Source organism: Aulonocara stuartgranti (assembly GCF_965226115.1).
Source record: "Aulonocara stuartgranti genome assembly, chromosome: 5".
Lineage (NCBI taxonomy): Eukaryota > Metazoa > Chordata > Actinopteri > Cichliformes > Cichlidae > Aulonocara > Aulonocara stuartgranti.
In genome coordinates, this window is record NC_138943.1 from 17,255,249 (window position 1) to 17,277,465 (window position 22,217).

General features: G+C 39.7%; 2 protein-coding genes across 3 annotated transcripts; both read right to left on the reverse strand.

Annotated features, from left to right (window-relative positions):
* Positions 1–1,708: 1,708 nt before the first annotated feature.
* On the reverse strand, positions 1,709–7,550 carry LOC309706936 (taste receptor type 1 member 3-like; the record flags this gene model as incomplete). 2 transcript variants are annotated; one of them, XM_082533944.1, is made up of 8 exons in its annotated part: positions 1,709–3,847; positions 4,244–4,614; positions 5,270–5,390; positions 5,501–5,704; positions 5,794–6,210; positions 6,309–6,665; positions 6,941–7,241; positions 7,348–7,550. In XM_082533944.1, the coding sequence occupies 8 exons, from the start codon at positions 7,548–7,550 to the stop codon at positions 3,245–3,247; spliced, it is 2,577 nt and encodes an 858-aa protein (XP_082390070.1). In that variant the 3' UTR covers positions 1,709–3,244. The 2 variants fall into 2 exon arrangements, with proteins under 2 accessions (XP_082390070.1, XP_082390071.1); XM_082533945.1 differs by having other exon boundaries at positions 6,941–7,062; positions 7,348–7,407.
* Positions 7,551–11,601: 4,051 nt separating this feature from the next.
* LOC309706938 (taste receptor type 1 member 3-like) lies at positions 11,602–20,763 on the reverse strand (the record flags this gene model as incomplete). Its single annotated transcript, XM_082533947.1, has 9 exons — positions 11,602–13,017; positions 13,896–14,266; positions 15,332–15,452; positions 15,563–15,766; positions 19,053–19,478; positions 19,576–19,932; positions 20,054–20,354; positions 20,457–20,603; positions 20,750–20,763. The coding sequence occupies 9 exons, from the start codon at positions 20,761–20,763 to the stop codon at positions 12,415–12,417; spliced, it is 2,544 nt and encodes an 847-aa protein (XP_082390073.1). The 3' UTR covers positions 11,602–12,414.
* Positions 20,764–22,217: the final 1,454 nt, after the last annotated feature.

A 22,217-nucleotide genomic window follows, 5' to 3' on the forward strand; every position in this document is an offset into this window, starting at 1 on the left:
AAGCTGTTTAGTAGATAACTCAGCAGATAACATATATATGGGAAACGTATATACATTATATACATTTGTATTAAGATCTATGTTTATCCATTTTAACTTTTATGTTTTGTATTCACCTCACTGATGGTTTTGAATGTTTATTTGCATGTAATGTTGCTCATGCACAAAAGCAAATTTAGATATTTCCTCCCAAGATATTTGCATAAAACTACAGCAGGCATGCAAGTAAGCTCTTTTTAAATATTAATTTAAACACATTTTAGATCAGCTTTTTTGTTCATATTTGCATATTTTGGATTCATATTTTCAAACAATATGAATATTTTCATGTTCATATAAATATGAAAATCTTTTTGGGGAAATCTTTAGTAACAGGAGTTTGAAAAACATGTAGCCATTTAAAAAAAATCTATATGTATCGCTTAAATATCTTATAACTACTTACAACTACTGTATGAAAGGGTTGAAAAGAGAAAATTGATATTTGGTGTGCCTGATTAAATGCATTAAAAACACAGACATATTTCCAGTTGTTAAGCTGATATCTATACCAATAAAAACTTTCTGGCCACCCGATATGCCTCCTTTAATTTCCATGTAAAGCCAGTGTGAATTCAAATGAAACTAAAATGAGGTGATAGGGTGATTACTGTTCTGCTTACTGTTTATTTGAATTATTAAAATCATGACAAGCAGTAAGGCGTTGAGTTAAAAATGAAAAAGCAGCAACAACAACAAAAATAAATTTGTTGAATTGATACATTCTTTAATTCTTTCTTTTAACTTAACTGGCTGCAGGTTCTTAAATGTTCTTAAATGTTAAGCTGGAGTGTCGGAGTCATATTACTTCAAGGACTCATACAGCCCAATTTGATCTCAAGTGGGTCAGATCATTAAAGCCATTTCATAATGAACTGTCAGTCTTCCTGTCTCTCCACTCTCTGCTCTCTCTTTCTCTTCTCGGTTTGTGTGCATGAGGGCGTGTGAGTGCATAATTCTGATTCTGCTTCAGCATTTCAAAGGCGGAGTCTCATTCTGGTTCCTGCTTGTTTCCCCTGCCTGTGGCACCTGGAAGCAGTCAATTACCCCCCCCCCCCCCCCCCCCCCCCCACACACACACACACACAAAATTCATGCTACAATTATTGGTAAATTTGTGTGCTAAGTACATTTAGTCAAAAATAGCCTTCAGGTTTTATTGTACAAAGCATGTCAAAAACTTTGGACTCCTGTTTTAATGTATTTAGAATCCATATACAATTCAAGTACAGTAGTGTACAATACATTCTAGTACTAAAAGAGTTATACAGCAGTAATTTGCAATACAATATTTATAATAATGGATTGCATTTATATGGCGCTCTTCGGGACCCTCAAAGCGCTTTACAATGCCACTATTCATTCACTCTCACACACTGGTGGAGGCAGCTACAGGTGTAGCCACAGCTGCCCTGGGGCAGACTGACAGAAGCGAGGCTGCCATCGGCCCCTCTGGCCATCGACACAACGACCGAGACTGTCTGAGCCGGGGCTCGAACCGGCAACCTTCCGATTACAAGACAAACACCCAACTCTTAAGCCACGATCTCCCAGATTTACCAGATAAAAGGTCAAACCCAAAATTAGTCAGTGACACAATAATAAAATTGAAATAATTTAATGTTTATTATTCTGAAGCAAAACTGTCTGCATGACGTGATCACTGAGAGTGAGATTATTCTAAAGCAAAATGCCATTAAATCTCTAATAGTAGGTTTCTAAACTACAACCAATAATGTTAGAGTAAAAATTTCACACTACATTGTTTAATTACAGCATTACTTTAATTCAGTAAATACTTTTGTCACCAACATCAACACAAACAAAATATGAACCTGAAAAATAATAATTTCTTAGACGAATAATCTATTATAGATTGCATGTTACTAAATAAAAATAACTTCTTCTTCTTCTTTTTGGCATTTTTATTTGATAGGGACAGTAAAGATTGACAGGAAAGTTGAGGGAGAGAGGGGAAGACATGCAGCAAAGGGGAGGTTGAATTCAAACCTGGGCCGGCAGCCACTCGGCATATGGTTGCCTTCTCATCCCACTGAGCTAAACTGGCACCTGCAATCAGTGTTGGGAAGGTTACTTTTAAAATGTATTCCATTACAGAATACAGAATACATGCCCTAAAATGTATTCTGTAACGTATTCCGTTACGTTACTCAATGACAGTAACGTATTCTGAATACTTTGGATTACTTAATATATTATCATGCTTTTTACAACAACGTGAATGTACTATTGCTGTGTGATTTATTACTATTACTGAAGGTCCGCGACTCCGAACTGTAGTAAAGGGACCTCTGACTAATACGGCGGCTCGTAGCCGAAAAATAGCTTTACTTTGTTGTGTGGGTCAACTCTGCTTGCCAGAGACAGAGAGGCGTTGAAAGGCTGCTCCAACGGAACTTGTTAATTTCGGAGGAAAACACGAACACGGTGTACAGTCGAGTCTTAATAGCTTACTTACAACTGGGCTCGTCAGGCACTCTTCTTGGCTGCAGTGGTTATTATTATATTTACATGCTTCCAGCTCCCGTTTTTCCTCGATGACAACTCGTACCTTTCCACTCCTCTTTTTCTCCCTCCTCGCTCACAGACCCATAACGTGTATGGCAGTCCATTCTCCCTGCAACACGGACTACACTGCCCACGATGCTACATTCTTTAGAGCTATGCTTGTAGCATTCTGCCTGTTAGCTTAGCACAACAACAACAACGAAAAGGCGCTCTCTCACCCAGGAAACACACAGTCGCAGAGAGAGAGAGAGCAATGCTGCCGCCTGGAACAACAGAACGTAGCTGTCAAACAAAACCCAAACAGTCCTGACCCGCGACAAAATGAAACAGGAAAGTACCGCAGTGTAATCCATTTATTTCAACAAAGTAACTGTATTCTGAATACCACCTTTTTAAACGGTAACTGTAACGGAATACAGTTACTCATATTTTGTATTCTAAATACGTAATGGCGGTACATGTATTCCGTTACTCCCCAACACTGCCTGCAATATATTCATTCTATACTATTTGGTGTATAATTTACATAATTGTGGCGTGATTGAGAAACAATGATTATTATATCATTATTATATCTAATCTAGTGTATTTTGTAGAGTACAGTCTCATGGTATACATTACACAACTATTGCTGTCCTTTTTTCACATTCTTTCATTTACTTTATGAACAGTTTGTTTATTGTCCTTCCTGTGCTTTTGGCTGTGGCTCCTCTTCTGTTTGAGTTGGTGGGACGCCCTCTAAGAAGGTACAGAAGTACTTTGGTGTGTTTAAGTCAGGTTTCCTTAACAGCAAGTAGCATTTTGGAAAGTAGTAGGCTGCCAGCAGTCCAAAGTTGCTTGCTAGGCTGAAATAAACATGGACAATTGACCTGTTCTTGTTATTATCTCTGTTGTTGTCTACGTAGATAGGAATAAAGATCACCCAAATGACACAGTAGATCAGGGTGGAAAAGGTGATGTCCCTGGCTAGATTATACTGATGAAGAGGCTTCACTGCCATGAAGGTGCACATGAACGATGCAAGGGCCATTGCATAATTGAAACCTTGCATTAAGGCAAATACAATCAAAGGTGAAACAGGACACGAGAGGAATGATTCTACAAAGTCTATTGTCATATTTGCCACATATCCAGACAACGAAGGTCCTTCTTGAACAAACCAGCCACAGAGACCAGCCTGCACAGCGCAGCAGATCAGCACAAACAGCCAGCTCACAGGGCCTCTTAACAAATGCAGATGAGAGGCAGCCATCTCTGGGAACTCTGTCACATAGAGTATCTGTTTGAAAAGAAAGGTTGGGTTCTAAGCATGCGTAAGATCTTATGGAAAGGCCTAAAATAATGTAATAAAGTTAGACATATTTAACCAACAAATGAGATTCTTATAGATCAATAGTTCATTCATGTCAGCTGTTTGCTTCAAAGTTGAATACTGCTGCAATTAAGGTACAAAATTAAAAGTACAATAGAAACTGTCTCTAATTACACACGATGTCTCTAATTGGATGTGCCATAAGCAATAATCAAAATATTTTTTAAAACAAACTTAAAAAAGGCGGGAAAGCTGAGAGAAGAATTAAAGCACTGCATGCTTTCTATCTGCTTTTTCTGTAACTGATTCTGAAGTTTCTGCACAATGCCATCGTGGGGCAGTGTTTCACCATTCTTAACTCACCTGTAGTGAGATGGACAGGATAACGGAGAGGGTGACAGTTTGGAAAATGGAAGTGAAGGGCAGCTGAAGACGGCAGACCACATCCCCTGGCTCCCCCAGGAAGAGCAGCAGACTAAGATTGGCTCCCATCAGGCCGAGCACAGCCACAAAACTCAAGGGTCCCCCTGAGGCCGTTACCAGGGGGGTTCCTCGGTGCATCAGGAACACGATACCCACTGACCCCTGACATACCAAAAGCACGGTACCAACCAGCATCATTATCACAGCATCCTGACTGCCCCAGGTAAAAAACTTAAAGATGGGGTCAGTGCAGTTCGTGCTGCGATGCTGGGACCACTGGCGGTAAGGACAGTTAGTACACTGGGTGTCGTCTATGACCGAGAAAGCACAAAAAATTTGGTTCCATTAAAAACGAAAAATCAACCAACCAAACAAACAACATACACACACCATTTAGGGATCCTGTCACACATCAGTGACATGTTATGGATTATGCTGATTTGCAGATAAAGACAAGAAAATGATACAACTTTCTCATTTGTGTTTTTAATCTAGTATTACAGGTCATTGATTTAGCTAAATACTGCAAAGAAGATGCATTAATTGCCTGAATACAGTGAGTCTTGAAGGTCTCCTTTCAGCACAAAAAAGGTTCAAATATAATGTCTGCACATCTACTGAATACTATTTTAACTCTGTGATTATCACAGATTAAAACTAGTTGCCGCATTTTAATTGTGAATTTTTACAGGCGCAACAGGTAGATTTTGTATTTATTAGGACAGTGAAAGGCTCTTTATGTTTACCTGTTTTTATTCTATTTTAAATGAATCTGTTGACATTTATATGCTTAGATATGAGCAAGAATCTTGAATTTTGAAATGAAAATGAATTTAATCCATTCTGGAATAAGGCTGTCACATAGCAACATATTAAAGAAGCGTACCGTTGTGGATTCTAGATGCACTGAATATCTTGACAAGGAAGCAAATAAGCAACATCAGATATCTGAGACTACCACATTACCCTTATTTGCCTGGTAGGTGCCTGCCAAACAGTCAATACAGTCAAAACAGCAGGAGTAGACGCCTTTGACTCTGTGGACCTGGCCTTTGCCACACATTGCTGAACAGGTGGAGTCGGGAACCTGCAAAGTTTGTGGTAAAAAAGAAAATCCAAGATCTCAAACTGGATCGTGACCTGGATATTAAAGTTTTTACATAAGTTGTACATATTTTTCTGAGTTACAAAAATTACCTGATTAGTGTCCCACTGAAAGAGGGACTTATTGAAGAACAGCTTTTGTTCAGTAAATTCTCCCACATTTCTAAAGTCCACTTGAGATGAGTTTGTCCAGATCCACTGAATCACACCATATCCTATGTTCGGGTCACCATATTGGTCAAACTCTATATGTGTGCCATTTATGTTAACAGAACTGTTCCTTAAAGCCTCAGACAGCTGTAAAAAATGTAATTTAACTCATTTTGTTATTGTTGATAAGCTTGATTTTAAATACAACGGTCTATAAATTAGAAAAAATAAATCACCTTCCAGGGATAGATTTTTCTTCCAGATCCCCACTTACAGGCAGTTGAATTGCATTCTAGCAGGTTATGCAGTGCCTGTGCTACACTGTAAACAGCAGCATACACACTGAAACTTAATGTCTGCACTGCAGGTGCTTCCACTATGCTAATGTTGTCTAGTGACAAATTCCAGCATTGTGGGCAGCGATAGTTTGGATTCTCAGGATTTGTGGCTGGAGTGGATGTCTTTGCCCGCTCTTCACTGAGTTTCTTGAAGAGCTCCATTGCATAATTGGTGAACAGGCCGAGGGTGTCTGTTTTGTCAACAAATCCAATGATTGTGCCAACTGTTTCAATGTTGGGCAGGGAAGTCACTCGAGCATCGTTGGCCCAGCTTGTGGTGCCGATCCATACAGCTGTTAAATTACTCCTGATAACCTGGAAAAAATTAAACGATTGACTGGTACTGAACAAACTCCATGCACTAATAGAAATTAATACAGTTCTTAGCTGCTTTAATTCTCTGTTTCACCAACCTCTCTAAAAAAGATTTCACTTTGCTCTGGAAGAGAAAACACCACTACCACTCCAACATTGGTTATTTGGATATTGTTTATGATGGTTTTGATTGTTGGTTCGGGGTCAGTGTACACTGGAATCAGGCCCTGATAGGCCACACAGACAGATGTTTTTTCTACCAATTTGGTGAACATCTGCACACCTCGTCGCCCATATGCCTCATCACTGCCCACAATTGCCACCCAGTTCCAGCCAAATTCCTGTATTAGCTGTATCATGACATCCACTTGCCATTTGTCACTGGCCACCGTACGAAAGAATGACGGGTAGAGAAGTTTATCACTGAACCTGTCACTGGTGGCCCCATAGCTAATCTGGTGTGAAAATTAAAAACAGAAAATCAGAGATAACTCTAATCACTATTGACATGTAAGACCTAATATATCATTTTCAAGGTAAAAACAAAACAAAAAAACAATTATCTAAAGATCAGGCAATAAAAGAACAAGTTAATTTTTCTGTGATATAACCTGGCACAAATCCTTTGATCGACTTGTAAGAGTTACTTTTACATTTGAAACATTTATTGTCAGATCTTTGCATTAATAGAAACTATGCTGCAAATCTTAAGATGTATGTGTATTCAAACCTGTGGCATCAAAAAGAATCCCAGGAGTTTTCCAATGACTGACACCATTTCTGAGCCAAGAGGACCAATCACTGCAACTGTACTGGTCTCATAGTCGGTGTAATTACACTGCACAGGTAGTTCTTGGTCGGATTTTTCATTGAGGAAAGACAGAGTAGGGTTTATAATAATTAAAGATTTTGTGCAAGTGTCATAGATTTCATAACCTAACTTGATGCCTGGGAGGAGAGTCTGATTTCCGTTGATTTCATCCACTGTGTATTTCATGGCTATAGCAAGTCCCAGTCCAAACTTATTTACACTGTTTACCCACAAGCAGAAAACAGTAAATATTGTGGTAAGTCAGGGTTAGCATACACGATTAGAGTCTCATGTTATTATTAAGGGTTGTTCACAACCATCCTTACCTTTCACATCTTATCTGGTTGGGCTCTGTTATGTCACTGAGGCTGCTGGTGACATCGTTAATGGGAAAGAGCCCTCCGAGCATAATGTCCCCAGACAAACTGAAGAGGCTGGTAGAAATGTTGTTGACCCATTCAGGCAAACTCTCACTGCAGCTCAGTGTAAAGAAACAGCACAAAACCAGCAGAGCGAAACATGAAGCCATGACACTGATAAGCAAGCGAATGAAGCCACAGCAATGACAGCAGCGTATTTTTATGTCAGTGCATCATGTAGGTGGTTTTATGCAAATTCACCTGTGTTCTCACACAGACATATTTAAAACCTCTATGGTTTTCTGAGAAAAAAGATTCACTTTGCACTTTTGTGTGTTTGTGTGTATGTCTGCAGTGTTCATCTTTCCGGAGTATTTTCATAGAATTTGTTTGTGGTTTGAAATTTCTTTGTCTTTGGAATAATTATCTATCATGAGTATCATGATTCCTGGTTTGGATCTTTGAGTTTTGAGTTGCTTTGGACTTTTAGGGCTCCCATTAAGAGATTTCTATTCTCTCTGCTGTTCTAGTGTTTTTTAATTTTTGCTTTTTTTTTTTTTTTTAGATTTCATAATCATTCTGGTATTCTAGAGTTCTTGTGGTATTTGAGTTTGGGTAGTATTTATTAAATTTAGGATTCTTATTTGAATTTCTTTAATATTCTAAAAGTGAGACTTATTTCTTGTGCTATTGCTGAACTCTGTTTTTATTTCAAGGTTTTCTGTTACACTTTTTTACTGTTGTATTGTGTGAGTTCTGGTTTTTATGGATCTCTTGATGCATGCTCAATCATCCGGGGAAGTACATCTCCAAAAGTTTGATTCTGTTCATCTGGACGTGGCGTTTTCAGTGGGAGAAACGTTTCGTCACTCATCCAACTGACTTCTTCAGTCTCAGCTGACTGCAGGTTTCCCCAATCTTATAAACAGTACATTTGCATAATGACTGAAACCAGCCCACTGAAGGAACAATGGGCATCATAATTATGCAAATTCTCATGTGTATTTCCCACAGTGTTTGACTGCCTCTTCTTTCCTCTTTCAGTGTTTATGTCTTCCTTACCTCCGTCTTCGTTTTCATGTAAGACTTCTTACAGTCATATTTCCTGTTTTACTTTAATGGTAGGTAGTTGGTAGGTGGTTGCTTTTATGTTGAGTTTACCTTCCTTTCAGTTTCCTCTTAGTCTGCACCTGTGGTTCATTCTCCCAGCTATCCTGTATCCTTAATCGGTCTTGTTTGTGTACATACTGCAGTCATCCTTGTGTCCAATGCCATGTTGTCTGTTATGCTCCCCTTTTATTTGAAAAGGTCTGGGACTTTTTGTTAAGTATTCTGCCTGCAGTGTTCTGAATTTTGGTTATCCCCTCTTCAATCCACATACAAACAATGACACTTAAACAATCTCACACATTAAATTCCATTATGCCTCCTTGCTAAGACGCTATTAAACCAAAACCTTGTATCTTGAGTGTTTTTGATTAACTTTTCAGTTTTTTCAACCCCTGAAAACGTGACTATCCAGAGCTGGGTCTAGTAAGCACATTGTTTTGAAATATCATGTCATATATTTCCCTCACTGTTGGCTTGGTATGTTTATTTGCATGCAATGTTGCTCATCCACAAGGCAAATTAAATATTTCCTCCCAAGATATTTGCATAAACCTTCAGCAGACTTACAAAGTAAGCTCCTTTTAAATGTCCATTTAAACACATTTTAAATCAGCTTTGAAGTTTTTTTTCTTTTTTGCCTTCTTTTACTATTACAGGAAATCTTTGGTAACAGGGGTTTGAAAAAACACAAGCCATTGTTTTTTATCATAAGGTATCTCATAGAAAACTTATAACTACTTACAAGTACGAAATTAAAAGGTGTAAATCAGAAAAGCAATATTTGATAATTAAACGCATTGAACACCACAGCCATAATTTTAGTTGTTAAGCTGATATCTATTACAACATCATTCAAGAATTCAAATTACACTATGGGCCTACAGAAAGATGGGCATTGCGTGACTACCAAAACTAGCAATTAGGACATGGAATGTTATCTCTCTTGTGGGGAAGGAGGCCTGGTTAGTGCTTAAGGTTGAGAGTTACCGGCTAGATATAGTCGGGCTCACCTCAAAGCACAGCTTAGGCACTGGAATCAGAGGGTTTGTTCCCAGCACCTTTGGGTCAGGGAATGTGCCCTGTCTGTCATCTGCGCTTATGCACTGAACAACGTTCAGAGTACCCAGCCTTCTTGGAGTCCATTGGGTGGTTGAGGGTGCTCTGGGAACACCTGGCAGAGGACCTGGTCTGAGAGATCTTCAACTCACACCTCCGGCAGAGCTTCAAGAGCATTCCAAGGGAGACTGGGAACACTGAGGCTTTCTTGGTTGACACGCCTCTACAATGTTGTGTAGAGATGGTGGACTGAAGCATGTGTTCTAACTGCCATGGATAAGCAGTCACATGATATCACACATTGAAGGGATTACAAAATGTAGTATAATACACAAATATATGTTTCTAATAAATATATTGAGAATATTAATATAGATAATGACAATTAGTTTTCCTTGGTCAGTGATACAGATGGAAGCTTGAGTGTGAGAAGTGTTTAGGCTAAGTTAGAGCTGGGCGATATGAGATTTTTTCATATCACGATATGTTTTTTTCATTTCAGTCGATAACGATATCTATCACGATATAAGCCAAATAACTATATTTGTAAGATTTAAATGTGCCGTTGTTCACAAGTAAAATGTGAAATAATCAGCAGCTTGTTTTGATTTAAATATTTATTTCTCATAATAAGTTCAACAGGGTAGATGTACTTAAGGAACATGAGACTTTTTCAGATAAATAAAGGCAAATATTGCAAACTACACAAAAGGCAGCCGCTAAAGCGTTTAAGTTTCAAAATAGAACAAACGAAACAGACTAAATTGTCAATTCCACTTAGAAACAAAATATTAATTCTAAAAATAAATCTTAGTTTGTTTTACAGAAGAACAGACAAAACTGACTAACTTTTGTCAATATCAAATAAACTGAGAACTAAAAGGAAATTCTCAATCTCTCCTTGTTGTATAGCTTAGCTTTTCAAACAGTTTTAACAGTTACTTTAGTCTGACAAAAGCCGAATGACGAATTAGCGCTTCCAGTCAGAGACTGAGGCTACATCCACACGTACACGGGTATTTTTGAAAACGGAGATTTTCCGTTTTCGTTTTAAAAAATAATCCCGTCCACACATAAAGGCAGAAATGAAGGAAAACGCTGCTATGAACATGCCAAAGCAGCAGGTGGCGCTAGATTCCTAACCGTGCAGAAATGTTGGCCAATCAGAAGTCTAGAAGCCTCGGTGGGAAAAAGTAAACAAAGCTGGGGCATAGAAGCAGAACCGAGTCGTATGTGTGGAGGGACAGTAACTGTGTGTATATGTAAGCATTTAAACACTGCAGAGAGTAGAATTAACAGTAACAGTATTGTAGAAATTCATTTCACCGAAACAATAACGTGGCGCACAGTGTGACGCATGCACCAGTTTATTGTATTTCCAGACTTGCTTTCGGCACAATTTACAGTGCACACTACTCTGTTTTTTGTCAGACTTGAAATAGCCGAAATACCTTCACACTATGGAACTTCTATGGCTCTTCCGTTCGACAATCTCTCCGGCATTGGAACCATCATCTGTTTTCTCTTCGGTCACGCTCGGTTGATTTTTCTAGTCGGCACACTCATTTCCTCCATTACGCGCTGGCTCCATTACCTGCTGGCTGCTTCCCAAACAAACGCAGCTTGGCACTTGTGCTGTAGGTAACAAGTCACACGACGTGACGCTGCGGCTGTGATTGGTTCGGCTCTGGGCTACTTAATTTGGATTGGCTGACCTTTTTTTTTTTTTTAATAGGACAAGAGCGGCGAGGTCTATCGCGATAGCTTAATTTCTCTATCGAGTAAAAGTTATATCGCGATACATATCGTTATCGTTCTATCGCCCAGCTCTAGGCTAAGTACAACTCAGCATTGCAAATCATGTGGATATATGTTTGAAAATTATGGCCTCAAAGCTTTTCTTGCCTGTGGCACCTGGAAGCGGTTGGATACACACTTACTCACCTGTGTGCACTCTGATGTCACTGCAGAGTTCCTCAGTTTCTCCCTCTGTGGTCTTAAAGATTTGCTTCTCATGCACACACACACACACACACACACACACACACACACACACACACACACACACACACACACATTATGGCAGCTTTATTTAGTAATAAATAGCTCTCAGGTTTTGTACTGAGCATGTCAAATATTTTTGACTAGTATTTTAATGTATTTAAGATGAAAATACACTGCAAGTACAATAGTGTACAACACATTCTATATTATTTATGAAGTTCACACCACAAGTATTAATGCAAAAAAGAAAAAAAAGACGGAACCAGTTTCACAACAATAAATTTACAATCTGTCTTTACCAGAGAAAAGATTAAACCCAAACTTAGTCAGTGTATCAAGATTTTGATAATTTAATGTGTATTACTCTGAGGCAGAATTGTGTACATAACAATTTTACTTTTAGATAACTTGAGAGTATTTTTAAAGAGAAAAGCAATTATTATATTTTTAAATGATAAACATTGTAGGTTAAAAATCCAGTGTTAGAGATAAAAAACTGTCACAGTACAGTATGTCTAATTGCTTCATTATTTTCATCCAGTTCATGAAACTGCAGTAACACAAACAAAAGAAATATAGAAAAAAAATTCTTGAATAAAATAGTTTACAGGTACAAATCTATTTTAAACTCTTTTGCAGACTACACATTATTATATAAATGCAATGCACTTTCTGTGTTATTTGCTATATGTATTACGTGATTGTAGAGTAATTCAGAAACAACTATTTTTATAATATTATCTAGTTTCTTTTGTGGTGTACTGAACTATGCTGCAAATTACTCAATCATTCCTATCCTCATAGAAAGCAAAAGCTATGGAATTTTGAGATTCTTTGATTTTCTTAATAAGAAGCTCAGTTGTTTTATTGTCCTTCCTGTGCTTTTGGCTGTTGCTCTTCTTGAGTTTGAGTTGGTGGGACGCCCTCTAAGAAGGTACAGAAGTACTTTGCTGTGTTTAATTCAGGTTTCTTTAACAAGAAGTAACATTTTGGAAAGTAGTAGGCTGCCAGCAGTCCAAAGTTGCTTGCTAGGCTGAAATAAACATGGACAATTGACCGGATCTTGTTATTATCACTGTTGTTGCCTACGTAGATTGGAATAAAGATCACCCAAATGACACAGTAAATCAGGGTGGAAAAGGTGATGTCTCTGGCTAAGTTATACTGATGAAGAGGCTCCACTGCTATGAAGGTGCATATGAATGATGCAAGGGCCATTGCACCATTGAAAACTTGCATTAAAGCAAATCCAGTCAAAGATGAAACAGGACACGAGAGGAAGAATTCTACAAAGTCTATTGTCATATTTGCCACATATTCAGACAATGAAGGTCCTTCTTGAACAAACCAGCCACAGAGACCAGCCTGCACAGCGCAGCAGATCAGCACAAACAGCCAGCTCACAGGGCCTCTTAACAAATGCAGGTGAGAGGCAGCCATCTCTGGGAACTCTGTCACGCAAATTATCTGTTAAAAAAAGAAGAAGTTATCATCCTGATTATATCTTTATTTTTTATTTTTCTTATATTACATTATGTGTTTTGTCCAAAAGCGCTTGTGCTTTTATGCGCTTTCACTAAAAACAACTTCTGAATTTTTTTGAGAAATCTAAAGTAGATTACACTTGTATGCCTCCACAAACCTGTCAAGTTACAGTTTACGCTGAAAATAAGGTAAAAATTCTAAAATGTGGAAACACTGCAATGAAGATGAAGCTGAGCATCAAGCCAAATGGTTACAACTGCCTCATAGATATTAGACAGAAAAATGTTTTTGCAAAATACTGAGCCGTAGCAGTTAAATTGACCTTTGACCTTTTATATGTAAAATGCCACCTTTTTACAATTTATGATCGTTTTTTGCTGTTGGTGTATTATTTGTAAAGTTCTTACTGAAATCCCTTTTCTTGACACCACACACTGATCATGACTGATGTTTTTACTATGTTTTACACAATTTTGTGGGGTTTTATTTAAACTGCATGTATTAAATTGAAAATGTAGATTTTCTTTTATTGATGGGAGTATATACATATTAATAGCTCTTGAACGGTTTTGTTTCTGTGTCATGCTATATATCTGGTCTGTCTTGCAAAAGTAAACGTTCCTTGAAAACTGGCCAATAAATACATGTGATATCTCTAATTTGTGTAAGTATGTGTCAGTAGCAATTATCAAATTAAAGTTAGAAACAAAAATTATTGAAGACTGGAAAGCTTAGGGAAGACAGAAAAATTAACACACTGCATACCTTCTATCTGTATTTTATCGAGCATGTTCTTTAACTGATTCTGCCATTTCTGCACACTGCCATTGTGGGGCAGTATTTCACCAGTATTAACTCACCTGTAGTGAGATGGACAGGATAACGGAGAGGGTGACAGTCTGGAAAATGGAAGTGAAGGGCAGCTGAAGACGGCAGACCACATCGCTGGGCTCCCCCAGGAAGAGCAGCAGACTGAGACATGCTCCCATCAGGCCGAGCACAGCCACAAAACTCAAGGGTCCCCCCGAGGCCTTTACCAGGGGGGTTCCTCGGTGCATCAGGAACATGACACCCACCGACCCCTGACATATCAGCAGCAGCACACCAACCAGCATCATTATCACAGCATCCTCGCTGTCCCAGGTGAAAAACTTAAAGATGGGGTCAGTGCAGTTCGTGCTGCGATGCTGGGACCACTGACCGTTGGGACATTTAGTACACTGGGTGTCGTCTATGATTGGGAAAGCACAAAAATATGGCTAAATTAAAAAGCAAAATAAAACATCACAACAGTACACACACGCACCATTTAGAGATCCTATCTTGCACAGGCTACATGTGTGACTTACTTCATTTTTATGCCTTCTTACACAGAAAGAGATAAGAAAATCATTCCCCTGATTTGAAGAGGAGAAATGTATTGCCCTAATTAACAAAACCTAATGATTTGGAAAGGGACACATCTGTCTATATAAGGTTCCATAGTTGCAGTGTATGTGAGAGCAACAACCATGCCTAAAACACTTCACTGATCAGGCCTGAAGGGTAGACTCGCAAGAGAGAAGCCACTCCACAAGAATAAGCACATAGCAGCCTGCCTGGAGTTTCTCAAAAAGGTACTTGAAGGACTCTCAGACCACGAGAAACAAAATTCTCTGGTCTGATAAAACAAAGATTGAACTGTTTGACATTAATTCCAAGTGTCATGTCTGGAGGCAACCAGTGCTCTGGACCTCTGATTCATCAGGTTCAAGTTCATCTTCCAAAAGAACAACAACCTTAAGCACACAGGCATCATAACAAAGGAGTGGGTTCGGGACCGCTCTGAATATCCTTAATTGGCCTAGCCAAAGCCCACACTTGAATCCAATTGAATATTTCTGGAGAGGTCTGAAAATGGCTGTGCAATTACACTCTCCATCAAACTCGATGGAGTTTCAGAGGTTCTGCAAGGAAGAATGGGAGAAACTGCCCAAAACCAGGAATGCCAAGAATGTAGCATCATAGTCAAAAAGACTAGAGGCTGTAATTGCTACCAAAGGTGCTTTAATAAAGTATTGAGAAAAGGCTGTGAACACTTATTTACAGTTTATATGTTTTATTTTTAGAAAAACTTATATTTATTTTGTAGAATTAAGACATAGAATTTTTTTCACTTTGCCAACATGAAGTATTATGTGTGAACTCTTGAGGTGAAAATGAATTTAATCCATTCTGGAATAAGGCTGTCACATAACACTGTGGATTCTTACTGGTTGCTCTGTATGAGCATGAATCTCATCTGAGACAACATCACCTTCATTTGCCTGGTAGGTGCCTGCCAAACAGTCGATGCAGTCAAAACAGCAGGAATAGAAACCCTTGACTCTGAGGACCTGGCCTCTGTCACATTTTGCTGAACAGGTGGACACAGGAATCTGTGAAGGTTGCGGTACAAAATTTAAGATCTTAAAATAGATCATGAACTGGACATGAAAGCTTTTACATGCTAGAAGTTGTGAAGATTTTTCTGAGTTACAAGCGTTACCTGTTTAGTGTGCCACTGAAAGAGGGACTTGTTGAGGAACAGCTTTTGTTCAGTATATTCTCCCACATTTCTAAAGTCCACTTGAGATGAGTTTGTCCAGATCCACTGAATCATATTGTATCCTATGTTCGGATTGCCATCATTGTCAAAGTCTAGACGTGTGCCATTTATGTTAACAGAAGTGTTCTTTAAAACCTGCAAGAGCTGCAAAATGCAATTATTGTTGTTACTGATAAGCTCGATTCCAAACTTTGTATAGTGTCTCATATATCTGTGAAGGTTCTCAGTCATCCAGGTCATCGTAGTCAAAGGAGCTTGCAAAGAAAAGCGTCTGGACTTCTTTAAGTTGCTTGAAGACGTTTCACCTCTCATCCGAGAAGCTTCTTCAGTTCTAAGGTCAAATGGTGGAGAGTCCCAGATATAAACCTAGTGGGAGTGACCCCCACAGAGGGACAAAAGGACCCCCTGATGATCCTCTAATCACCTGAGCCAAGGTGTGAAATTGGGTGTGGGACCCAATCAGCCAGAGTTTCGGGTGTGTTCATTGTGAAACCTGGCCCCACCTTGTCATGCGAATTCCTGAGGTCAGATGGCCCAGGATGTGAGTGGGCGTTAAGGCGTCTGGGAAGGGATCTCAAAACTGGATTATAGATGGCAGAGAGTTGGTGTCGTAAACCCCCGCCTCTGTTCAAAGATGGTCACTCACAGTGGACATAGATGGCTTCTTTCACTCCTCTTTCAAACCATCTATCCTCTCTGTCCAAAATGTGAACATTGGCATCCTCGAAAGAGTGTCCTTTATCCTTAAGATGCAGATGGACTGCTGAGTCTTGTCCTGTGGAGGTGGCTCTTCTGTGTTGTGCCATGCGCTTGTGAAGTGGCTGTTTGGTCTCTCCAATGTAGAGGTCTGGGCATTCCTCACTGCACTGTACAGCATACACCACGTTGTTAAGTTTGTGTTTTGGCGTTTTGTCTTTCGGGTGAACCAGTTTCCAGAGGTGGGACCAAGTCATTGTTTTGCAAGTCTCAAGTAAGTCTCAAGTCTTTATCCTCAAGTCTCAAGTCAAGTCTCAAGTAATGTCAGGCAAGTCAGAGTCGAGTCTCAAGTCACTGGTGTAAAAGTCCGAGTCAAGTCACAAGTCTGAAACTTTGAATTTCAAGTCCTTTCGAGTCTTTAAAAAAAACAAACGAAAAAATAATGTTGCAGTTATATGCTAAATGTAAATATTAGACCATGTAATTTTAAAATCTGTGTTTTTCTCAACACATACAAAATAGTGAACTTAGAAAATATACACAAATTGTGAAATTGCACCTCTTTAAAATGCAGCTCAATTAAACTTAGCTCCAAGAATAATTTTCACCGACAGTTCTGAGATACGCTGCATGTTATTCTTGGATGCGGTTGTAGGACCAGCTTTAAAATCGCATGACAAAAATATCATACACATTAAAAAAAACTGTATCACCAATGTAGCCTGGAAAACATTTGCTAGTTAGATGAAGTCAGCTATCTCATCTTAGCATATTTATATGCATATTTATAATTATACGGTTCTTGGAGTGAGTGCATACACTCATGAAGTTTAGTAACTTCCGGTCACTTCAACAAGCCCAGGTACAGTTTACCGACGGATGGGTGCAGGACCTTGAAATGCACCGTGTAGAACGAAAGACCATCGTACGTATCATAAGTTTACCAGTCTCACAAATCGTCTTCATAAATACACATTCGTTAACCGTTTATTAATATAACCTTTGAGCTCAACGGTAATTAATTAGTAGTGGAAATAATTTCTGGTAGCATCACAGAAATGTAGCAGTGACAATAATATTGTATGCTGTAATCGTACTGGGCAATTAGTGATACAAAAAACCTGTTTTATCCTGTGAATAAAAGTATGTGTTTTTGTCAGTGTACCATAATAACAGAAGCGAAACGCAATATTGTGTCAGGACAATTTACTATTTATGCACAATAAATAAAGGAGCATAGCGCGACAATTTCTGTTCAGCGCCAGACTTGCTTGTAACCTATATCACCAATTATGTTATGAAAATGACGCATTAACTACAACAGCAGACTGACCTTTGTGTAAATGCTTGGAGCAGACTAACCTGTGAGCTGGAGTGTTCTAGGACGTTATATTTGGTCTTTGAATGGCTGCAATCCAGTCGCCTCTTTGTTACTTCGGAAACATGGTTTGAACAATTTCTCTTCAACGACGTAATCCGATAACAACCGATCTCTTTACCCGTCGGCTTCCCGTGGCTGTCATGCGACCGGCTATTGCAGTTAATAATACAACAGCTTCTTGACATTTTTGTGTTTCTTTTTATCGCTGTGTGACTGATTTTAATTGAAAGCCTGCGTGCGCTAGTACCGCTTGCCACGAGTTCCCAGAATCCTTTGCGGTTCTACCCGTGAATGACGTCACATTTTCAATCTCCATATAATATGCATGTTAAATTTTATATTTGGGGTAAAATATCAAGTCTTTTCAAGTAAACCGGTTCAAGTCCAATTCAAGTCCCAAGTCATTGGTGTAAAAGTCCAAGTCAAGTCACAAGTCTTAGAACATTTTTTCAAGTCAAGTCTAAAGTCATAAAATTAATGACTCGAGTCCAAGTCATGTGACTCGAGTCCACACCTCTGCCAGTTTCTGTCTGAGTGTGTTGCTGGGTCTGAAATACACTGGGATGTCATGCTTGGAGAAAACTCTCCTGAGTTTTTCTGATACATAGGGGATGACAATGTTGTTGCGTCTGTCCTTCTTATCCTCCTTCGCTGGTGGATAAGAAGGACACCAGCGAAGTCCTTCTTATCCGCTCAGGTGACACTGAGCGAAGGAGGCTCAGTGTCACCTGAGCCTCCTTCGCTGGCTCAGGTGACACCAGCGAAGGAGGATAAGAAGGACAGACGCAACAACATTGTCATCCCCTATGTAGCCGGTGTATCAGAAAAACTCAGGAGAGTTTTCTCCAAGCATGACATCCCAGTGTATTTCAGACCCAGCAACACACTCAGACAGAAACTGGTTCACCCGAAAGACATCCCCGACCATCTTTGAACAGAGGCGGGGGTTTACGACACCAACTCTCTGCCATCTATAATCCAGTTTTGAGATCCCTTCCCAGACGCCTTAACGCCCACTCACATCCTGGGCCATCTGACCTCAGGAATTCGCATGACAAGGTGGGGCCAGGTTTCACAATGAACACACCTGAAACTCTGGCTGATTGGGTCCCACACCCAATTTCACACCTTGGCTCAGGTGATTAGAGGATCATCAGGGGGTCCTTTTGTCCCTCTGTGGGGGTCACTCCCACTAGGTTTATATCTGGGACTCTCCACCATTTGACCTTAGAACTGAAGAAGCTTCTCGGATGAGAGGTGAAACGTCTTCAAGCAACTTAAAGAAGTCCAGACGCTTTTCTTTGCAAGCTCCTTTGACAGTGTCTCATATAGTAGAAAAATAAAAGAAATCACCTTCCAGGGATAGATTTTGCTTCCAGATCCCCACTTACAGGCAGTTGAATTGCACTCCAGCAGGTTATGCAGTGCCTGTGCTACACTGTAAACAGCAGCATACACACTGAAAGCTGATTTCTGGACTGCAGGTGCTTCCACTATGCTAATGTTGTCTAGTGACAAATTCCAGCATTGTGGGCAGCGATTGTTTGGATTGTTTTGACTGTCAGGATTTGTGGTTGGAGTGGATGTCTTTGTCCGCTCTTCACTGAGTTTCTTGAAAAGCTCCATTGCATAATCTTTGAACAGGCCGAGGGTGTCTGTTTTGTCAACAAATCCAATGATTGTGCCAACTGTTTCAATGTTGGGCAGAGAAGTCACTCGAGTATGTATTGCCCAACTTGTGCTGCCGATCCACACAGCTGTTAAATTACTCCTGATAACCTGGAATAAATTGCATTGGTTGACTGGTACTGAACAAACTGTCCATTAGCAGAAAATAATACATTTGTGAATCACTTTAAATCTCTGTTTCACTAACCTCTCTAAAAAAGTATTCAGCTTTCTCTGCGAGAGAAAACACCACTACCACTCTGACATTGGTCGTTTGGATATCATTTATGATGGTTTCGATCGCTGGTTCGGGGTCAGTGTACACTGGAATCAGGCCCTGATAGGCCACACAGATAGATGTGTTTACTGTCATTTTAGTGAACATCTGCACACCTTGTTGCCCGTACTCCTCGTCGCTGCCCACAATTGCAACCCAGTTCCAGCCAAACTCCTGTATTAGCTTTATCATGACATCCACTTGCCATTTATCACTTGGCACAGTACGAAAGAATGACGGGTAGAGAAGTTTATCACTGAACCTGTCGCTGGTGGCCCCATAGCTAATCTGGTGTGAAAATTAAAAACAGAAACGATTTACTTTTACATTTAAAATATTTTTGCAAGTCTCAAATTTGTAAATCAAGAGAAAAAAATCTGATAACTACAAAATGTATGTGTATTCAAACCTGTGGTAGCATAAAAAATCCCAGGAGTTTTCCAATAACTGACACCATTTCTGATTCAAAAGGACCAATAACTGCAACTATACTGGGCTCATGGTCAGTGTAATTACACCGCACAGGTAGTTCTTGGCTGGATTTTTCAGTTAGGAGAGACAGAGTAGGGTTTATAATTACTGAAGATTGTCTGCATGTGTCATAGATTTCATAACCTAACTTGATGCCAGGGAGGAGAGTCTGATTTCCGTTGATTTCATCCACTGCGTATTTCATTGATATAGCAAGTCCCAGTACAACATTATTTGCACTGTTCAGCAGCAAGCAGAAAACAGTAGAAGTCATTGTAAGTCAGGGTTAGTTATTTTGAATCTCATGTTGTTAAGAAAGCGTTGTTCATAACCATCCTTACCTTTCACATCTTATCTGGTTGGGCTCTGTTATGTCACTGAGGCTGCTGGTGACATCATTAATGGGAAAGAGCCCTCCGAGCATAATGTCCCCAGACAAACTGAAGAGGTTGGTCGAAATGTTGCTGACCCATTCAGGCAAACTCTCACTGCAGCTCAGTGTAAAGAAACAGCACAAAACCAGCAGAGTGAGACATGAAGCCATGACGCCAATAAGAGGGAGACTGAAGCCACAGCAATAAGAGCAGAGTGCTTATGTCAGTGTTTCGGAAATTATTGTTTTATACAAATTCACCTGGAAGTCCTCATCATGCCTTCCCTCACTTGCCCAACCAAACCTGACACATTAGCAAAAGCAAATGCAAATCATACACATAACAAATCAAATTTGAATACAAGTGAACCTTTTGACATGATTAATCTATTTTTTCCAATCATACCAAAACGATTTTTTAATTTGAAATATCGTGGGAGCAAGAAATGATGCAGTCTCCTATACCTTAATGTTTTTCACATGGTTAGGATAATGTATTTATAACATTTTGCTCGAGCAACGACTCGCTTTGCACAATGTGTAGAGATATGTTTGCTTATGCTGTTCCAGTGGTGTTATCTAACCAGGGTAATTTCCTGAAATGTGTTGATATTTGTTTGTGGTGTGAAATTTGTTTCTCTTTTGTCTAACTATATCTCATAAGTGTCATGATTCGTGGTTTCTCGTGTTTGAGTTGTGTTGGAGTATGTGGGTTCTCATTATGTGTTTTCTGTTTATTCTCCCTTTTATTCTACTAAATTGAGGACAGATGATACTGTGGTGGAGTTTGGTCTACGGCTCTTCTGCAGAGGAAGAGTGGTGCAGAGGAAGGGTGGTGCAATAGGTTCAAAAGCTCAAGAGTGGAAATCCCTGTAAATAAAAGATCACTTGCCTGCAATGCTGTCTGTGTGTCTTGGTGGGGTCCCAGAACTGGTGTGTTTCACAGTTGGGCAGAAATCCAGCCAAGGAATGTTGGAGACATAGCCTGACTTATTGCTGGTGCATATGGTGGTGAAAGTTGTAGCACTGTCAGCAAGAGCAGGCGGCAATATGGCAAGTGCAACTGGAGAAGCTGTAGTACCAGGCTGAGCGCCTGAGGCAGGTTATGTAGAGACTGGTTCCTCACTGGTGCCTCTGCTACACTCTCCGTGACTGATGCTGAGGCTGGACTGGATGGGGGTGGAGACCATCCTCAGGCCATCATAGAGTTCAAAGTGAAAGCAAAGGAATGCCACAGCACATTCAGGAGTGGGCAGTGTTGCTACAGGGGGAAGGCCCAGATGGTGGCACTGAGCCTGCTGCCAGTGTTGCGAGGGCGCTTTGCCGAAGTCTCCAAGGTAAGTGAAATTCAATACATCCTGGACCCGAGACCAAAGCTACACACATTGGGGAGTTTATCAAGGGATAATATGCTCTATTACTCTATACATAGATAATTTACTATATTTCTTTATTGTTGTCTTTTTTTGTCCTTAACCCTGTCCTCCCAGGTCTTTCTCATTACATCCAGTGGACCTCTGATTGATGGACAAATAGCAAGTCAGAAGATCAAAGGTTTTCAAACACTCTTCAATCATATAATAAATGACAGCAAAATAAGAATCAACAGCCATGGCCACAACCCATACACTCAGTTCTGCTGCTCAACCCACAAAAGCATTTTCCTTGTGGCAGCAGTTAAGTAGAAATAAACAGGCTTTCCAAGAGTATAACATTTATTGGCACAGAT